The sequence below is a fragment of the Eupeodes corollae genome, chromosome 1, assembly GCF_945859685.1.
Source record: "Eupeodes corollae chromosome 1, idEupCoro1.1, whole genome shotgun sequence".
In the NCBI taxonomy this organism is placed as follows: Eukaryota; Metazoa; Arthropoda; class Insecta; order Diptera; family Syrphidae; genus Eupeodes; species Eupeodes corollae.
This window is the reverse complement of record NC_079147.1, coordinates 126,514,256-126,536,266: the sequence shown is the minus strand read 5'-3', so window position 1 is coordinate 126,536,266 and position 22,011 is coordinate 126,514,256. Positions and strand designations below refer to the sequence as shown.

Here is a 22,011-nt window from a genome sequence, read left to right as displayed (position 1 = left end):
GGATATCAAATTAATGTAGGATTTCTAAATTCCTTTGGTTACATAGACTATCACCTCAGGTTATATTACAGGCATCCAGTGAAGAGCTTGCAGCATTGTCTAAATTTGCTGACAAAATAATGGAAATTGGTGAGTTCTGAAGTACAGTCGCATTAACTACTACATAAAGTGCAAAAAATTAACTAACCTCTTCATCTGCAATGAATACGTCACTTTCTTTGCAAAAGCAAGTACAACAACTTAGCTTTCAGATGCAAGAGCTTATGAAAATTTCGAGAGGTAGAAACATATCGTTTAAATACAAAGCGCTCGTACTCTCGGGAACGAAATAAAAATGGCACCATTTTCTGGCTTCATACAAAATTTGGTATAAAAGCCAGAAACTGTCGTGAGCCATGCTCTTTCAAACGTCATCCAAAAAACTAATTAGCGATACATTGCCCAATGTTCCCACTAAACAACGCATTGTACAACAAATTTACAGATTAGTTGTTTACGACTCGACAAGAAAAAACAATTTTCCCATCAACAGCGGAGCCGCTGTTTCCGTTATACCGCCTTCATACAAAGATCGATTTTCTCCATCGAAAACAACTTTATTTGCAGCCAACGGTAGTTTCATAAAACATTTGTAGAGAAAAATTTAATCATCAATTTGGGTTTGAGACGAGCATTTAACTGGAATTTTCTAATCGCAGACGTCATACGGGCAATAATAGGGGCTTATTTTATTCATAAGTTTGGACTACTCATCGATCTTAAAGGTAACCGTTTAATTAACAGCACAACTCCACTTAAAGTTAAAGCCAATACAACAACAGTGAGCGCCACAACCGTTTCCCCATATTTTGGCAGATTTCCAAGAGCTCGTGCATATGAATAGGAATCCGAGTTACATCACAGGAATCACGCATCATATCAAAGCTACAGGTGCACCAGTGTTTGTTCGTCCACATCTCGCATTTGTGGCGACTACGGTGCTTTAAATTCAAATACAAAACCCGTTCGATATCCTATTACTTTTATCCAGGATTTTTCCAACATGTTGCGCGGCCGACAAGTGTTCTCAAAGATTGATTTGCTAAAAGCTCTCCATCAAATACCCGTCGAGCTTTCAGATATTCCGAAGACTTCAATAACAACTCCATTCGGATTAATCGAGTTTCTCTTTATGACGAATGGACTCTGCAATGCAGCCCAAACCTTCCAGTGGAACATTCATCAAGTTAATTCAGTAGCTTTAATGGTCGCGCACAGATTTTGAACAGAATTTGTTTAGCTTAACGTGGACGCCTGCCTGTTATGGCTTAATTCCGCGTTGGGCCTGCCCACTCTGACAGGGTCGAAGGAAAGCGTCGACCAGCGCCCCAGGGAAGCTTACGCCCCCAGTACAATTCTGTGAATATTTTAATTCATGTTCATACCCCTTGCGGAGCAGCGAGACCTATCTAACGCCTCTTGTACCCAGGATTCCTAGATTTTGGCAGGAACCCTGGATACCGCGATTTTGGGTAACCACAGCCACCATGATGCTCCCACAAGGGGGCCTACCTCTCAGACAGGCTGGACCCGGCCGACCAGTGACAATGAGACACCAGAAACGGCCAGGCCCAGGGGCTCCTGTCTCCCGTGGTACCAGAATATAGCTTCCGGTGGAGCTTTTGCAACCGTTAAGGTCACTTCTGGATGAGTTCCTTAGGACTCGAGGCCTACCAACTACAGTTCGCGCACAGTCGCAGTCACTATGCACCCCCAGGTAATCCAAGCACACATGTCAGGCACTCCCACCTTGCTTGTAATTATGCTTTGGATCCTGCCCTAATGTCTAGGCTCCCACCTGGAGCAAAAGGCGTTTCATCATGACAAGGTACTACAACAGGACAACTGACAGTGCCAGGGTCAAGCAAAGGCCTGTGAAGACCCCCACCCGTCCCATCTTTACCCACATGCCATGAATCCTGCCCTACTGTCCAGATTACAACCTGGGACAAGAGGTACTCTCATCATAGCATTATAAACTGGAAGAGTAATAGCCGACAGTGCCAGAGTCAGGCTGAGGCCTGTGAAGCCCCCCACCCGCTCAAACCATCTGCCGGCCATTGCTCGAGGAGTTGCGAACTCTCAAGAGACCCACCCGGAGTACCAACCAGTGAGCTCCGAGTCAAGATAGAACTGAAGAGTCCCCCTCTCACCCAGAACCCAATAGAAGGAACCCCAGGGAATATGGACTCATAAGAGTTCTACCTGACAGAGCACCATGGGACCCAGAGGAACATAGCCGCGATCTATAATATGCCCCATACCGACCCCGAGCAATCATTCAAGGCTTCCTACAAAGTCGTGTCATGCCTACAGGACCAGTAATGGGGGAACCCCTGATCGCCCGGCAGTGTCAACCACAAGGACCAACAGTATGCCACTAGAACCGTTGAGTCTGGAAGACTCTATCAGCATAGATGGCTAGACTGGTAGTCATGTCCCTCGCGAAAAGGACACGACTGTAGTCGCAGACGTTATCTGTCCGCACAACACCTGTTCACTCTCGCAGCTCCACGTGCACATTCCGGCGAGCTAGATTGCCATCGGGAGAATACACTTCCCCTCAGGAGAACCTTCAGCTCACGCTTTGACAGCCCATGAGCTGCAGCGCATTCTTCCCAGTCAGAAGCTGGAAGTTTCTGCTGCCTCTTTAGCCTGCCAGCAATACCTTGCCGTATTACTTCCAGATCAAAAGGAGGCACACCTGCCAACACTTGCAAGGCTGGGGTTGAGACAGTCTTACAGACGCGAAGTGAAGCAAGGAGCATTGTCTTCTGGCAAGTGAGGATTCTGCTTCTGCCCGTCTTCGTCTTAGGAACATCGTACCATATAGTGGCACCAAAGCACAAGCCACAAACAGTCCAATATATATGGTACGTTCTGCACGACTGGATAGGCCCCAGGCACACTTCAACATCCTGCCAACTGCCGGCACGAGAGAGGTGAGCTTCGCCCTCACCCGCTCTATGTGCGGATAGAAGCTCATCCTTTCACCGACCCTGATTCCAAGATAGATAGATAGATAGCAATCTCCCAACACCCTACCTTCACCAATCTCCGTTCGACACTGGCCCAGTCCAAGTAGTCGAATGCACCTCGGAAGTCAATAAATACGCCGAGGACATATTTATCGACTGACCTACCAACGGAGTCCCTAACAAGCAACCAAGCATCTTCGACACTACGCCCTGGTTTAAAACCAAACTGAAATGGTGACTGCTCGGGGATGCACTCCATTAGTCTGTCCACCAAGACCCTCTCCTGACCAAATCGTTAGACTTCAGGAGTACTTTCACCCTGGCGCAGCTCGAGTAAATAGCCATCAGGTATTTAGGCACTGCCATCCAAATGGCTTTCACCATTTCTCCGGTCAGTCCGTCAAAACCCGATGACTTCCTCGATTTAAGTCAAGCTACAGCACTACCAATTTCCCCGCCGTCACTAAAGGGGATGCAGGAGGTGAGTCTGGAGGCAGATTCTCCGACTGCACACCCCTGGGAAAGAAAGTGTTCATCAGGGCAGTCGCACACTCCCTCCAGGATGTGAGCAAGACACCTCCATCCTGGATGGAACCGATCTCTGTAGCTTTCCTTCCACGACAAACACGATATTGCTGACCCCAAGGGTCATCGTGGTGTTCGTCAGCGAAGGCTCTCCAGTTCTCATACTTACTGCGGGCAAGCATCATTTTGTAGTCCGCTTGACTCTTTCATATCTGCCAGCCCACAACGTCTACAGGTTTGCAAATGCTCACGCAATCTCCTCACCTGCATACGCTTCCCATTCAACTCGGTTGTCCACCACTTCACTTTTCTTCCATTCACCAACAGGTGTCTCAAAAAGTTGGTCGTAGACACCCCACATGCACTTATCCAACAATGCTACCTTTCTATCCACCCTTAACCACTCACATGCGTCCAGTGACGTTGAAGTGACCTTTCACGCAATTTCTCTTCGGTACACCTATCAAACCACACCTCTGAGAAGCCAACGCTTGATTTTCTTCGTCTGTGAAAGAGCAAAGTTCAGTGCTTCGATTAAAATCAGATATGAACCACGGCCATTCGTCGGGGCTACCCTCAATACAATGTAGATCTCGAGATATTAACTGAAGTGATGCTTTGTTGGCTCTCTACAACCCATGTCACTGTATACCTGGTGTTGGCAGTGTAGAAAAATACTCTGGCTGATTATTAACAAATCAATGTTGCATCGGCGACGGTGGTGGTGGAAACGAGCTAGGTGGTGGCTTCTGGGGCATCGCATTCGAGGACATGGTCTCAAACCAGCTAGTTTGATGATTATTGACAAATGTGTGATTCAACGGCGGCGGCAGCGGTGGAAACAAACTGGGTGGTGGTTGTTGTGCTGGCATCGCATTCAGAGGCACCGTCTCAAATGCCCAGCTGGGTTGTTGTTGGAGCGAGCGTTGTTACAAGGGACGTTTTTGTTCAGTCGACGCCAGTGCCACATGGTTATTTATCGAAGAAAGACAGCCCTTGGATGGGCCGTTGCCCAGCCAGTCTTTTATCCGGGTTATTGAAGTTGACATATCTTCTTCCTCTGTTCCCAACGAGTTATCTTCTATTTGACTCAAAATCCATTATTTAAAAGTTAAAACACCGTTCTAATATGCGGCTATGTAATCCTCTGACGGATTACCGGAGGACAGCACGCAGGAGTAGTTCTGATGATGTACAGGTTTGTATTTATAGAGTAAGAAATCATTGTACTTCCTAGAGCAGAAGAGCAGTAGGCTTAGATGCCTTGAATGGGTTTAATCTAAATGAAGGAACGAAAGTACTTTAAGATATAGCTGCAGTAATCGACTGTATAGGTCGAGGTCCCATGTATTTAGGCGGATCTGATTGCATTCACTGCCGCATTGGTGTCATAAGATGTAGCCAAAGGCGTTCCCTGGTGTAATAGATGTGCAAGTTGTTATCTGCGATACTTGGAGCTACAAATGAGACGCGCATTTCACTAGCGCCGTCAAAAAGATTTATGCCGCTTGTCGTTCTACACACCAACGACATCAAATCATTACTACTATACGTGATTGTATTCAATGACGAAGCAGTATTCAAAGCTGTATCGACGACAATAGTGTTTTAATTTATCTGATCAATTTGGGCAATATTCTGTCCAGCAGACGCAACAATTAATTGTGAAATACTAGGCAAAAGAACAAACGTACTTGTCGTGCACGTGATTCAAATCCAGCTGTAGTTTTGGATTGAGCTATCCACACCGGCGCAGCAGTAGTGGCTCCACGAATAGCAGTTGTCACATAGGACCATATCACCGTAAGAGTCCGGTTTATTGCACTCTTCAGCAATTACATTCTTCTTGTTGAATTGGTGATCTTCGCGTCTTGTTGGTCATAGAAAATCGGTTCTTTGGTGGCATCCTGTAACTTGTGTTTCAAGAGATTTAATTGCGTGCAAATATTGTTGTAAAATGTTGGAATTAGTACCAACTATCGAAAAACTTGTTGTTTACAGCCACGATGGGAAAAAAAACACTAGCAATCCTTTCTGGCCAAGTTACAACTTTTATTATAATCCAAAATTATTCAATTCATTAGTAAACTTGTGATTTATTTTCAATATAAGTTACAATAGGTTTTTTCCTTATTTTAATTTTTCTTATTCTTCAGTAGGTTTTTATTCTAATTTGTTTTTTGTTCAAACGTTTATATTTTTTGCCTTGAGCTTTTATTTCTTATAATTGTTGTTTAGTTGAGAGTAGACAGATGACAGAGCCAAATATCCGGAAGTCAATAATGGCGGCTTTTGAAATTCAAGTACTTTGGGAGGTGCCTACATCTTGTACTATTTCTTATGGGTGTTGACAACAGCCGAATTCGATTTTTTTTTTTTAATTTTTCGTGTATTTCAATCTAATTTGTGTTTTTTTTTTCAAACTTTTATATATTTTGCTTAATTTTGTGTAAAACGAGTGATACAAATTTTGGTTAACTCTTATATAGGATTAGGAAAATTTTAAAGACTGCAAGTGCATAAATTGTTTTTGCTGTTGATTGGGATTGTGAAGAGCACGTGTGGTCGAGGCACAGTGGGCCAGCCACCGGCTGTTGCGGCTTTCCAAGTGCAGACAAGGTTGTACTTACTCCTACACCATTATCAGCATCCTTCACCTTCAAAGGCCATAGACCTACTAAGCCAACTTAGCTCTTAACAACCTAGACCTAGTTCCAGGAAAAGTTTAACTATTTTTTTTCAATGAATGTATGTCACTGGAAACAAAATCGGAGTCACTCAACAACAAGATCCACAAAGATAAGTATAGGGTTCTGACGCATTCTGTGATCACCAAAGGTACACTGTGTTAAAGTTTTTCTTATTTATTTTTATTTTATTTTTAAAATATTAATTTACAATTAAAATTGTTATTAATTATCGTTTTTCTTCTTTAGCTCTGAGCTGAGCACTGAGCAGAATCTGAGCGAGCAGAGTAGAGTAGAGTTCTGAGCAGAGTATGTTCAGAGCTCTCTGATTTAATTATGAAACAACTTGAGCACTAAACTGTAATGATTTTAAATATCGTCTGTTTGAATTAATTATTCATTAATTTTAATAATAATATTATGTTGCGGTTTTTGAGTTGGTCTATTGTATTGCAGTTATTGATGTAGGTGTGAAGTTGAGCATAGCCAGATAGGAAGCATGACGACAAAAGATGGGTTGCAGTTTCTATGCTTTTGCAGTTGGGGCAGGTGGGTGGATGCTTCTTTTTAAGTAGATGCTCGTGAGTATAGGCGGTATGACCTAGGCGAAGAAGGATGAATTTTTTCAGATAGGAAATTATTATGTCAATTGGATATTTTGGTTGAATCTTATTCGGGTTGATAGAGCTGTAGGGGTGTTTGTAATATTCCCAGTCAAGCAAAGATAGTTTATGATATATTTTAACAATGTTGTTTTTTAGGTCAAGGCGGGAATAGGTATTGTTAGTATACGTTGGAGCTTTAAGTGCTGCGTTAGCAGCAGCATCAGCGTTTTCATTTCCGTTAATTCCTGTGGGACCTGGTTTCCAAATAAGTTTAATTTTTGTTTTTGCTTTATATATGATGTCCTGAATTTTTGCTATTGTGTCTGTATTGTTCCTTGGAATGGCTTTAAGCACTGACAAGCTGTCGGAGCAGATGCCCCATTTTTTTTAATTGATGCCATGTTTGCCTTGAATGACAGTTGAACCATCTTGGGCTTCGACTGCAAAAGCAGTATTCGAGTCTGTTTTTGATCCGTCTGTATTATATATATTTAATATTATAGCCTTTATTAGACATATCATTAAATATCTCTAGTACACGGGCTTTATAGATGTTATTGCAAGTTTTGGTTTTAGGTAGTTCTTGCAGATTGAGTTTTATTGTTTCCTGGGGAAGTGACCATGGTGGTTGAGTTGGTCCAAATGTGGTGTTCCTGGTTAGAGATAGTTGTAGTTCCTTTAGTGATTCCAGGATATGATATATTGTAGATGGAAGCCTTCTATGACGTTTGTGAGAAATTGTTTTCACATTAAGCTAAGCAATATTTTCAAAATATCTCTCTTCTATAGTTGGTAGTCCAGCCTCAGCAAGCATGTTTTTATTAGGTGTGGCGGGGAAAGCACCCAGGCTTTTCCAAGCTGATTTGTGGTAAGTTATTGCCACGATATTCTTAGTAGCTCTTGGACATGATCCGTAGATTGGCGAAGCATAATCAATTTTACTTAGAATGAACATTTAAGAAATATGGCAAAGCTAGTTAACAATAAGATTACTTTTATTAGACGATATATATTTAATTATATTTAGCCTTGCTGCTAGTGCTTTCTTTAACCACAATGTGGTTACCAGTTATATTTGTTGATAATAATAAGTCCTAGAACATTAAGATTAGTTACCTCTTCTAATTTTGTGTTGTTAATGGCTAATTCTAAGTTAGTGCAGTTACGTTTTCTGCAAACATGAATTAATTTGCATTTTTCCAAAGAAAAATTATTAGAACCAGAGGTAGAAGTAAGTTTTTCTTAATTTTTTTATAGAGCTTTTAGGAATGAGAACCCTTAAAGGAAGCTCTTTGACTCGAGTGATATCCCCATCAAGGTAGTGCGCACAACTTCGCTCGAGGAGAACTAAAGTATTGAGTCAAAGTTTTGTTTATTTTGTATGTAAGAATTGACTTTACTGCTTGTAACGTAGAAGTTAAAAGTGGTGCCGAGATAAGCTTTTTACGTCTTTTGTTGAGATAGGTCAGTGCATCTTCTCTTTTTTTACTTATGCATTTAAGCTTTCGTCAGTAAAGTAATTCAAAACTTGATTTATACTTATATATTATATATCTTTAATGCTAAAGATACCATAACTGAGGTTGTAACGATTAGTTTTTAACTATTATTATTAAAAAGAATGTTAAGTGAGTAAATGTAGGAGTGAGCTTGCGGAAAGGAAATGCCTAAGGGTAACTCAGACGGTAGAGAGGTTAGTTAGATTTGTGGGATTTTAACTGGCAACCCCTAGCCACGTATGATAATTAGGTGGTGTGGTAACCGAGGAGTAACTACGTTAAGTAGTATACAGTGGGAAGGCCACTACGTGGAACCGAGCCCAGCTAAGGTTCCACGAATGGAGATAGGGTTCTTGTCTTATTGTTTTATAAGTAGGTTGCAGCAATTCGTTGTTTCCTTTTTTTGTCATTAATAGCTATACAGGCAAGTAAAAAGGTACACAGCGGCGGTCCAATGGTAATTGGAAGATCCCACCCTTCCGACGAGCTAGTTTAATTGGCATTCGCTAGCGTGCCTACCGCACTCAGCCGGCTGAACAACCTAGCTTCACGCCCGAGGATATCTTTAAGAATCCTGTGATTTAAGGGTATCTAGAGGAATGCATAAAATCATGCATGCCGTGAAGCTAGGGACAGCAATTCCGCTACCCAGGTGGCACCCAACTTGCTGGCAAGAATTGTGTTACAATTTTCGAGTTTTTCAACTAATTTAAATGTTTATAAATTTTTGTTTGAAATTATTTTTTTTAATTCGTATAAACCTAAGCCTTTGCCCAATTTTTAAGAATTATATGGAAGATATGTGTTAACTAAATAGAATCTATCCGGTTGTTGCGTAGGTTTTTCACAACATCAAGAAGCAAATTCCAAGAAGGTTCATACCTAAGATAAGATCTTTTTTTAGTCTGAACTAATGTCCTGACATTGAATGGTTCCCGTTTACAAATTTCATTTAAGCATTTTCGGATTATAAGCATTCATAGTTTTGGTTAAGCATTGGCCGAAGAATAACGATTCATGTCAATCACGTCTCCGTCCGCAGAACCCGAGTTATGTCCCAGCAAATTCGAAAAATATAAATTGTTTTAAAACTTAATAAAACAATTATCAAATTGCTCTAAAGCAAAAAGAAGTTGTGTATATCACAAAGATACAAATATAGTGTATCTAAAAACAGCTAATAGTTTTATTCTTTAAAGAAGAATTCAGTCATCGGCTGACCTTCCAACCGTTTAGACCTATCTATCGAGGTAAAGAGTGCTTTTTTCCATTCTCTCTTATTTCTTTTTCTTGCCATCTATTTATTACGTTATTTTTCCTACCTATACTTTGCATAAAAACAAAATATAAAACTTAGTTCTCTTAACCAACTACAATTCGGGATGGCCCCGAAGCCTTATCGCCTGTCGGGCAACCAATACGGTATTCTAGACGAGTGTGCGCTTTCCGACCCCCCTGATGCCCCTCCACCACCTCCTCAAAAAAGAACTAAAACCTCCAATAGTGTTTTTAGTGATTTCCCCGACCTACCAAACAAAACGGTCTTTAAAAATCCACGTTTTGTGCACATTACATCTAAAGATGAGAAAAATCCCCTATCCAAAATTAGCGTGTTCATTTTGAAGAAAACAATAGACTCAATTAGCCTTCAATATGACATATATGATCTCTCAACTAAGAGATGGATCAATTCTAATTCTGGCAAAAGACCAAAATATAGCTGACAAATTTATCAAATCAAAAGCTCTCGATAGCATCTGCCCGGTCAATATAAAACTTCATGCCAACCTTTATCTCTCAAAGGGCATAGCCTATACGCCTTGTCTGATTGATGTTCCTGAAGAAGAAATCATATCAGAACTCAAAAGTCAAAATGTTACTGGTGTATATAAATTCACCAAACTTCATGAAAAAGTAAGCAAACCTACTGGTCTAATGATTTTTAGCTTCGACGCGTTCCAAATTCTCAACACAATTGATATTGGCTGGTACAAAACTAAAATTTCTGAATACGTGCCTAATCCAATGCGTTGTAAACAATATCAACTACTTGGCCACACATTAAAATGGTGCAAAAATGCTCCCTCATGCGACACATGTAACCTCCCCCCTCACGATGATAGGAACTGTACTCTCACTTTGTGTGCTAATTGTTCCGGTCCCCACTCCGCTTCCTCTAAAACCTGCCCAAAGTTTATTCAAAGCAAGCAAATTTTAGAAATTAAAACAAAAAACAAATGCACCTTAGCTGAAGCCAGGCGCATCCACAGAGAACGGAACCCAATACGTTCGACTTTCTCTTCTGATCTCTACTCAGAAAAACTAAGACAAAACACCACGCCTAAGCCTTCCAGTTCCTTCTCCCCTAACAAAAACAACGAAAAACCCACATACCAAAATTCTCTTAACCATCAAACCATACTTAAACAACAAAATTTCAATGCACAACCCATAACCCAAAATAAAGACAAAATTGATCTCAATAGGGGAATTCACGATCGGATGTAAATGGTCTTGCATCAGTGCATGTGCATATTTTTTGTGCATACAGATGCTCTACACTAACAAAATATATGAATATGCACATGCTTTAATATTGCAAATTTACTTCGCTGAAACCCTAAAGTATACAAATGCACAATCATGAGCAACACTGTTTTGACAGCAATAAATCAGCTGATATTTAAATAATCAACATGGTTGATCTAATTAAAATATATAAAAAACAGAAAACCCGAATAAAAAGTGGTCAATTGCCGAAATTATGTATAAGAATAATTGACTTACCTTCATCAATAATTGTAGCAGCAGCTTCTTCTATAAGCGAATTAATTATTTGTTTTTTTTTTTCAGTTTTCCTCGGCATATTAAAACCAAAATAAACTTTTGAATTTCACATAAAAATAAAAACAACAATAATCAGCTGTTCTCACAACTGTCAAAAATAGTTGCAAGAACACCTTGCTTTTTTATTTGCTTTTCGGGCGTTCACTATGTTGTGCATATATTTACACTCAAATGGAATTGCCAGACTAAATGCACTAGATCGTGAATTCCCCTAATATATTTCAATAACTAATATGCACTCCAATTGCTTATAAGCGAACAAAATCCATCCATAATATCGCTTCAAGAAACGCACATTAAACATAACCAACAACCTCCCACCAAAAGCATGTTCATCTTTATTGCACAATTTTGCTTGCAATAATAGATCCAAACAAGGTACTTGTCTTTTTATACACAAAGCAATTCCACATAGGTTCATCAACATTAACTCCAACATATCTGCAGTGGCAGTTGAAATTGAGCTAAGATATAAATTTACAATTGTTTCTCTATACATACCACCGGAACAAAAATTCAATACCAGGGATCTTGAGAACATTTTAATTGACATTCCAACTCCTACTATTTTGACAGGCGACTTTAATTCTTGAAGTCCGTCTTGGGGTTCTCTCGTTTTAAACAGCCGTGGCAAGATAGTTGAGAACTTCATAGCAAACACTGGTCTCGCTATTTTGAATGACGGTCGTTCCACACATGGTACATTTTCTCATGTCGATCTTACCCTCATCTCACCACATCTCACCCCAAAATCCATTTGGAAGGTTTCCGACGATTTATATGGCAGCGACCATTTCCCTATTCTTACCTCAATTACAATAGATAACCGCCTTAACCATCCAAAAACTCAACCCAAATTTCTGACAGACTTCTCCAATTGGGATTTATTCCAGACCGAAGTCACGAGACAAATATTACTTAGACCAACTTCCCCCAACATAAATAAAGAAGCCGCTTGCATTGTCAAGTCTATTCGAACCGCAGCAAACCTGTCTATTCCGCAAACAACAATAAAAGCCCACAGTAAAACTGTCCCCTGGTGGAATCCAAATCTTAGTGACCTACGGAAAAAAAACAAGATGCGTTTAAGGCTTTCAGGAAGGCACCTTCTGAACCAAACCGTTTTCGTTACCGTAAGGCAAATGCCCAGTTCTGTAAAGCGGCAAAAATTGAAAAAACTGCTTGCTTTAATAAATTTACTTCTCAAATCAACCAAAACTCAACCCCCAAAAAATGTGGACTGATATTAAAAGCTTGACTGGCGATTATGTTCCTCATAAAATAAAAGTTATTAAAACGGAAACATGAAATCTTACTTGCCCATTAGAAATAAACAAATACTTCTCAAAATGTTGCGAGAAAAATCAAGAAGATTTTAATTTTCATCCAAATTATTTAAAAGAAAAATACGAATCACTAAACAGGGATGAGCCGCTTCTTACTTTGCCACCTTCAGCAAAATTAATCGAATCTCCCATAAATACACTAGAAATTGAAAGCAGTTTGCGTTCTTCAAAGGGTAAAACTCCAGGATTCGATAGAATTTCTTATTCTATGCTAAAAAACTCTCCACCTTGACTTAAAACAAAGTTATTGAATTTATACAACAACATTTTCGACAAAGAAATAATTCGTCAAACATGGAAAGTTGCGACTATCGTTCCTATACCTAAACCAAACAAAGACCACTCTACAATATTAGGCTACCGACCGATATCCCTTCTCTCTTGTTTTTCAAAAATTTTAGAAAAAATCATCTCTAAACGCCTTTTCTTGGTTTCTTGAAAGAAACAATTTAATAGACAAAAGGCAACTAGCTTTTAAAAAAGGAAGAAGTTCTATAGACTCACTTCTACATCTGGATACCTTCATATCTTCTGCTCTTTCAGAAAAAAACCATGTTTCTATTTTTACAGTCGATTTTGAACAAGCTTTTGACAGACTTGGTGCTCATGTCATATTAAATCAACTTAGGCAATTCAAAATTGGACCTAAAATATTTAGCTACGTCAAGGCTTTTCTAAAAAATCGTAAATTTCGGGTAAAAACCAATCATATTTATTCCTCTATATATAATATAAAGAATGGCATCCCACAAGGATCATCGCTATCAGTCACTTTGTTTATAATTGCTTTTAATGAAATAAGTAGAATTATTCAAAATCACTCACAAATATCCCACGTTCTTTATGCAGATGACTTAATACTGTTCTCAAAATGTAAAAACTTAACACTATTAGCAACAATATTATCGGATATTATTAATAACCTGTCAGAATGGGGAGACACATCAGGCTCCAAAGTATCTGTCTCAAAATGTGAAATTTTACATATATGCAAAAAATACAGCTGTCAAAAATATATTGAAGGAGTAAGCCTAAACAATAATTGTATTAAAAATGTAAATTATTCAAAAATATTAGGTATTATATTCGATTCAAAGTATAGCTTTAAGGATCATTGTATTTACATAAAAAGAGCCTTACTACCAGGGTTAACTTAGTAAAGTATTTATCCTCCAAAAAAAGTAACTGTCATATTAATACCACTATTAATGTTGCTCGGTCTATAATCCTTTCGAAACTCGACTACAGCCTACCTATATATGGAAAATATTCTAAATCATCAATGCAGCTTATAAAAACACCATACCATACTGCCTTAAGGACTTGTCTTGGAGCGTTTCGCCGGACTCCCTTCATTTACCAACAGAATCCAGTTTCTTACCTGGCATACAATCCAAAAAACCAACTCACCATATCCCTCACCTATTCATGACGATACCAAGAAATTGCTGAAGTGGAAAAAAATTCCGAAATATTCCTCAGCTCTCCAAAAAGCTCTTCAATCAGCTACTGAACTCAACATCCCAATCGCCAAAGAAAGTAAATCGAAAACCAATCTTCCTCCCTGGAATTTACCTTACTGCACAATAGTCTCTAAACTTACAGAATATCCAAAAGCAACTACAAACAATGCAGTATATAAAGTAATGTTCCTTGAAATAAAAGAAAGCTATACAAAATTGGGTTGGCAACTTTGGTTTTCCGACGCGTCCAAAACAAAATACGGAACTTCTTTCGCTGTAGTTTATGAAAACGGCTCTATCATCAGAAAAGGCTTGCTACACTTTATATCATCCATTTTTACTGCAGAAGCCTTTGGAATACTAAAGGCAATTGAAGCTGCAAAAAACAAAAAAACAATTATTTTCACTGATAGCCTGTCATCAATTAATGCCATTAAAAACATTAACTACAACTCTATCATTATTGATGATATCCGTGACGAACTTATAACGAAAGAAAAAAACCTCAGATTGGTTTGGGTACCAGGCCATGCAGGTATCGTTGGCAATGACAATTTAACCGAAAAGATTTTAAAAAATATCTTTCCACAATTAACAAAAATAAGATGAAGGAGTCCTGGTCGGAATATCAACATCATTATTCAATGATCACCTTTATAGCTAAAATCTACATAAGACTCAGAATGGGACATACCAATTCACATACCAAAATTTAGACTTCGGAGACAAATTATGTTAGACGTCAGAGAAGAACTTAGAGCTTTTCGCCATTCTCCTGCTCCAGAAGTTCAATCCCCTGCTAGTGTTACCACACTGAATATTGTTAGATTCCTAAATGAAATCGGATCTCAAAACGAAATAGACACAAATCGTACCGCAAACGAAAACACGAATAAAATCAAAAATCAGGATGAAATAAACGCAAGCAATACATATAGGCCTCAAGGAGAAGCGCATGAAAGTAGTCGAGAAGGGTAAGACTTTCATCCGAGTGAAAGTTTTCAAAATTTTATGAGCAGAATAGAGGATCTAGCTATCAATCCTAGTTCGAGCAATCCAATTCCTAGTTCCGACAATCAAGGTTCAAATCCAACGGAATGGACACGACAAGTTGATTTTAAACAATAGGGACTAAAGTTCGACGATGAAAGAATGTCCATTGAAGACTTCCTCTTTAAACTAAATCGCCTAAAAACTTCTTATAAGGTTTCCTGGGACGATATTTTCTTACATTTTCATATCTTCGTAGCAGGTAAAGTCGCGACGTGGCTTTTGATTTACTTTTTTACTTTTAGAGCTTGCTCTCATAGAGCAATACAAAAGACTAGAGACTGACACTGAAATTTCGCGAAAAATGTTTGACCTACGTCAGAGTCACACGGAAACTTTCGATAGTTTATATTTAGACCTCATGAAACTACATTCACGCTTACGAATACCGAAACCATCTCATGATTTAATAGACCTCATTAAGCAAAATGTTAAAAGATGAACCGGGGAACTGTTAATAACATTCTCCACAAAAAGTCTACCCGAAGCGGTGTACGTTTATCGTACCATAAAAAAACGCTTCAGTCAATATGAAAATATGAGAACTAAAACAATTTAGATACCAAATTCTAGTGCACGGCCCTAAGTTAATGAGTTAGATTTACAAGATGAGGATGAGGAGTCCTAAAATCTTAACTCTTATACATGTTGGAACTGCAAGTGAGTTAGGCCATATGTACAAAATTTGTAATAGTCCACAGAGGAACTTATTTTGCTTTCGATGTGTTTTAGAAAACACTTTCTTACCTTAATATCCAAAGTGTTTGGGAAACCGGAACCGGAGCAATCCAACGGGGGAGTTTGGTTCTACACATGTGAACCCAGAAAATAAACAGACTTAGATAATTAAAGCATTTCAAAATCAAATGGGGTGGCGCAACAGTCCGTTGTGAACCAGGGCCTAGTGACTTACAACTCTCAACCATTCCTGTGTGCGAGTACTGTTGTCAGGAATGGAAGGGACCTACAATTTAAGCCGGAACCGAACGGCTAGTTTTGAGAAAGCACTTTTTCATGACAAGAATTACTCTTGAAGGATTTGTCAATTCCTTGCAAGAGGCAGTACCCGCGAAAATTTTTTTTTTTTAATTAAGGTGGCAGGGATTGAACCCAAGACCCCTTGCATGATAGTCCAACGCACTAACCATCATGCCACGGGTACTTTAAATTTAACAGCATTTACATAATGAAAATAAACCTGCATTTTCAAACCCCAAGCTAACTTACTCTACAATACGACAAGAAAATTCTATAGACAGTAACCAAACTTTAGAGACCAATTCAAATATTCAAATTGTCAAAAGACTTTTACATAAACCTGAAGTAAAACCCCAAGAAATGTTGTGCGAAGCAAATTCAAAAACCTTTACTACACGAAAGGATGATGAATTATTATGGTGTGCGTGATCGTATTTTTAAAACTCGTTCAAATCATATTTTAAAATTGAGGAAAAAATTTAAAGAGAAACGTGAAGTAAATCGATCTATTTCTGCTAATACTCTGAGACGTGGCGTTGACCCAAGGCCATACGCCAAATTGACAATTTTCGAAAAAAAGATGCTAGGTCTACTGGACAGTGGGGCATGCATCAGATGTCTAGGTGCCGGATGTCTTGACCCAGTTAAATCTGAGGGCATTTCGTTCGTCTGTTAATAATGCCTGTAAAGTAAAACAGTCAGACTCAATCAATAATAGGGAAACTTTTGACGACGGTAACTTGTAAAGGATGTTCAAAGAAAATCAACCTGTACTTAGTACCTTCATTGGAGCAATCCTTATATTAGAGAAAATTGTTGAGTAGAAGTATACAGTTGAAAGTGAAATAAAAACGATTAGGCTTTATTTCACCTTTTCCTAGTACATAAGATCCTACTGCAACTAACGTAAGTGAAATTCGAAATCTTGGCTTTATTTTACTCTATTTTACGTGAGTTACCAGGTTCTAGAAAGCTGTCAGCTACATACAATATTTGGTAATGTGAAAAAATTGTACTGTATATGTATGCATTAAAAATTTATAGTTCGATTAAAAAATGTTAACCAAATGAACTAAGATAACATTCTTACCTACTCTGTGTAAAATAGGGATTTGTTCCGCTACAGCCATTTGCCATTCGCTATTTACTGAAGCTAAGAAGAAATTATTGAATATTTTAAGGTTCTCGAACAACCTGTTCCAAAATTTTCCGACGTAAGTGCCCATTTCCTGAAAAAAATAGAAGCATACAATACATACATATAGACCATTGTTTCATTTTTATTATAATGGGAAAATTGGGGTTTTACCTCCTTTCTTTAAGTAGGATCAACTTCTTAACGTTGAGGGCTTTGTCCTCTTTTATAATTTGGATCGTATTTATTACCGTGATAGTTGGGTTTTTTAATATTATGATTAAAAGGAGGTTTTATATATGTAGGTTTTCTAGGTTGGAAATTCCTCTTCTGTATACACTTAGTGTCACAAGTAGGGACAAGCATTTTTCGTTTTTTTAGACAATATTTTTCAAACTCTAATTTTTTTTTTTTGAAAAAGCCAAATGTGGAATTATGAAGTATGTATTAAGTTTATATTGCAAAGAAATTGTTGCATTAAGGTGATAAATACAAGTTTTATGACGTTTTTTCGAAGAAGGTGATAAAAAGTATCGTTTTTATGTGACACATTAAAGGGGCAAGGTCTTAATTTACCTATTAGAGTGTTTTAAATCATATAAAAGCATACTCTGATTATTTGAGCGCTTAGTACGAGTATTAATTTGATAGAATCACTTACAAATCGATTCTGGAATGACCTTTTCTGCAGTTTTCTAAATTACTTGGTGCACAAAGATGAGCTTGACAACAAAATAATGCACTAATACTTACCGTATGGACAAAAAAGCATGGATTCAGATCTCTAAAATGACGAAAATCACTTACAGATCGATTCTGGAATGAGCTTTTCTGCCGTTTTCTAAATTACTTGGTGCACAACGATGAGCTTGACAACAAAATAATGCACTAATACTTACCGTATAGACAAAAAAGCATCGATTCAGGGGCGAAATGTGAGCGTATTACCATGACATCCATTTTCTCCAGACCTGAACATCATGGAAAACGTGTGCGTCAAGAAAAGCCTACCAAGAAGGATGCAAATACTTAGAAACCAAAGAGGTTATTGAAACAATTAAACGTTACTGGGGTCAAACTTCGCTCAATTATCTGACCACAGATTAATTGAAGTAATTCAGAAATCAGGAGACAGCACACATTACTAAAAATTATTGAAATCCATTCAATTAAACCAGGATTTAACTAAAACATAAGATTTTTTTCCTTACTTTACAGGTAAATTTATATCTTGTCAAAACTCATGTGACATGAAAAAACACATGTTTAATTCTCCTGGGAATGATAACTTTTATCCCGAATAGGGTTAAAAGCATCAGATCAAAGGAAAATACATGATTCGATGCGAGCTGTAAAGAGGTTATTAGGGTTAAGAAGGTAAGTTTCCGTTGTTTTAAAGCCAATCCAACTGAGGAAAACCGGAATAAGTTCAAGCAAGCCAGGAAGGCCTGCAACGCCCATATTCGACGGACCAAATTTTTACATGACCAAAAATTACGGCAAAAAATACTGCAATGTCCCAAAGGCAGTAAAATTTTTTGGACATTTGTAAAAAATATGAGGAGTTCTTCCTCTTCCTCGGTTCCTACACTCGTTGTGAATGACACTTTATTTGTTAGCTCTTTAGAGAAAGCAGTTTGCCGCCAATTCAACGCTGCCAGTGAGTGTTATGACCCCGCCTGTACTTGAGCGAGTTAATGATTATATGGGGCAAATCTTTTTTCGCACTCGTACTGTAGTGAGACTCCTAAAAGATCTTAACATACACAAATCTGCTGGTCCGGATGGCATCCCCGCTATTGTTCTGAAGAGGTGTTTTTCATCGCTGGCAAAACCACTGCGTAAGCTTTTTCATCTGTCCTACTCCTCAGGTCTCGTTCCGAAAGGATGGAAAACCGCATTTGTCCAGCCTATTCCCAAAAAAAGCGAATCTTCCTCACCGTCTAATTATCGACCAATTGCACTTACGTCCCTTCTTTCCAGGGTCATGGAAACGCTGATTAATTATCAGCTCAAGAAATATCTTGAAGAACGAAAGCTTCTTAATGACCGACAGTATGGCTTTCGTAGCAATAGGTCCACTGGTGATCTCATGGTTCATCTCACCGAACAGTGGAACAAATCTTTACATAGTTTTGGAGAAAGTAAGATTATTGCACTAGATATTTCAAAAGCATTTGATAGGGTTTGGCATCAGGCTCTCTTATCGAAAATGCGTGCTTTCGGTTTGTATGAATCCCTCCTTCATTGGATTAGTAATTACCTTTCGAATCGTTCAATACAAGTTGTATTGGATGGATTCAAGTCTGAAAACCACAAAATTAATGCTGGTGTGCCCCAGGGCTCTGTCCTATCTCCAACACTCTTTCTAATTTTTATTAATGATCTCCTGTCTGCAACATCTAATCCAATACATTGTTTCGCTGACGATAGTACTTTTAGCTTTTCATATTCGTTTTCAGATTCACATCCCTCTTCTTCGGATGTGGAACTGCAACGACAAAATATGATAAGCTCATTAAATTCCGATCTAAACAGCATTGTACAATGGGGAATAAGAAACGGCGTGGAATGTAATGCTTCGAAAACGCAATGCTGTCTTGTATCATTAAAGCGAAATATACCCCCCCTGCCATTATCCATAAATGGCACTTGCATCGAGGAAACTGAACATCTCGATATTCTTGGTATGTTTATCACCAACCACCTTTTGTGGAACGATCACATACGCGATGTCGCCAAAAATGCCGCAAGATGTTTGGGTTTTCTAAGGCGATGCAAGAAGTTTTTCTCCCCCTCTGATCTGGCTGTTATTTACAAGACTTATATACGTCCAAAGCTTGAGTATAACTCCCATATCTGAGCTGGTGCTCCTGCAACTTACTTAAGCCTCTTGGATAGTATTGAACGTAGAGCATTTAGATTGATTGGTGATATTACCATCATAAGATCATTTATGTCACTTGAACATCGTCGAAATGTTTCTTGTCTCATCCTGTTTTACCGTTATTTTAATGGTGTATGCTCTAGAGAAATAGCCAGCTGCATTCTTCCCCTTAAACAGTTCAACCGTAATACTCGCGCTTCTAGGAATGCTCATCAATATACCCTCGAGCCCATCTTCCGTCGTAATGTCAAGTACAGAGATTCGTTCTTTAGCCGTACTATGCGAATGTGGAATGCCTTGCCACACACTGTCTTTCCCAGCTATTGCAATATTCAGGAATTCAAAACCAATGTGCAGTGACATCTCCTTTCAATCCCTCTCTACCTTTCCTAGTGCTCACACTGTGTTTATATAATAAGGGTAATATATCCCCTTGAGTGTGCGCTTATTATAAAAAAAAAACATAAAACTCGTAAGGATTTGAAAATATCGTCAAATAAAAACGAAAAAAGCTCGTACCTCTTATGGGGCCGGAAATGTATAGTAATTATGGTATTTTAAGTGTAGTTTAACATTTTGAGGTTTTTGCTAATTCTTTGTTTCGAACTTTTTGAATTTGAATCGCGTTTTTCTTTATTTATAACATTTGTACGATTTGCTGGTGTAAGTGCGTTGAGTTAAGCTAGTTGTTGTTTGCTTTTTAGCCAAATAATACAGTACGCATGTGTATATATGAATTATTATTCTCTATTTCATGTGGTTTTGACATAATTGTCTCTTTATGTTGTTATAAAAAAGTAGTACCCGTGGCATGATGGTTAGTGCGTTGGACTGTCATGCCAGAGGTCTTGGCATAGGCAGGGATCGAATAATATAATTCTTGTCATGAAAAAGTGCTTTCTCAAACCATTCGGCTTAAAAACTGTAGATCCTCTCCATCCCTGACAGTAGTCGCACACAGGAATAGTTTAGAGTTGTAAGTCACTAGGCCCTAGCTCTCACAGAACTGTTGTTTTCTTTTACTAAGAGCTCTCTAATGTTTTTCCATGTTTATGAAATATGTGTAAATTTCAATACATCTTTTTGCTTTTCCGCTTAGTTTTGTTTTTAAGGTGTTAAGTTATACTTATAAGTTGTGAAGCGTATTGGTATTTTAATAATGTTGGACTAATTACATCTACACTGTTTTTAAAATTGGACAAATTTTCTGTTCTCGAAGTGAGGTTATTTTTCAAATATTGAAGTATGAATGATAATTTTAAATAGTAGTACAAATGTTTTTGTTTCTAGTTCTAGTTAAATGGCGGCGAAAAAAGTGTGTCTTTAATTCCGAATTGAAGAAGGATTTTCCATTCATAACTGAAACACTATGCAAAAGTGATGTGCGATGCTTAAAATGCCAATCGAATTTCTCAATCGCTAGCAGTGGAAAAGCAAATAAAAAACATGGTTAACTTAAACTATGCCCAATGCTTGTTCGGTTTTTTTTTCTACCACACAAAGGAGTACAGGTTCAAATATTAAGTGTCAGGGGAAAATTTTGACACAATTTTCAAAACTCTGAAGGCAATTTGAATCAGTTCAGAATCAAAAAAAATATGAAGGCATTCTGTGCAGACAACACAAATTGCAATTCTGGAGGAGCCGCAAAAAGAGGACAATTGATCCTGTAAATTGTGTAGCTCACATTTTAAATAACTACGTTCAAACTGCTTCAGATCCACTTCCAGTGGATGTCGAAATAATAATTCTTAAAATGTATAGTTTGTTTTATATCAATAACTACGTTCAAACTGCTTCAGATCCACTTCCAGTGGATGTCGAAATAATAATTCTTAAAATGTATAGGTTGTTTTATATCAACACAGTCCCCGTATAAAAACTGAAATTTTATATAGATTATTTTAATCGATTGAATGTTTAAGTTAATTAAATCTTTTAAAAATAATTCCATTTTCAGAGGATATTCAAT

At 38.2% G+C, this 22,011-nt stretch overlaps 1 protein-coding gene across 3 annotated transcripts in view; it reads right to left on the bottom strand.

The window, feature by feature from the left end:
- The window catches only part of LOC129942410 (uncharacterized), a 337,355-nt gene that overhangs the window by 156,030 nt on the left and 159,314 nt on the right, over positions 1–22,011 (bottom strand). For all 3 annotated transcript variants that reach the window (XM_056051325.1, XM_056051324.1, XM_056051323.1), the window contains one exon: positions 17,108–17,246. In XM_056051325.1, the coding sequence (XP_055907300.1) occupies positions 17,108–17,246 (139 nt within the window). The remainder of the gene's footprint in view (positions 1–17,107; positions 17,247–22,011) is intronic.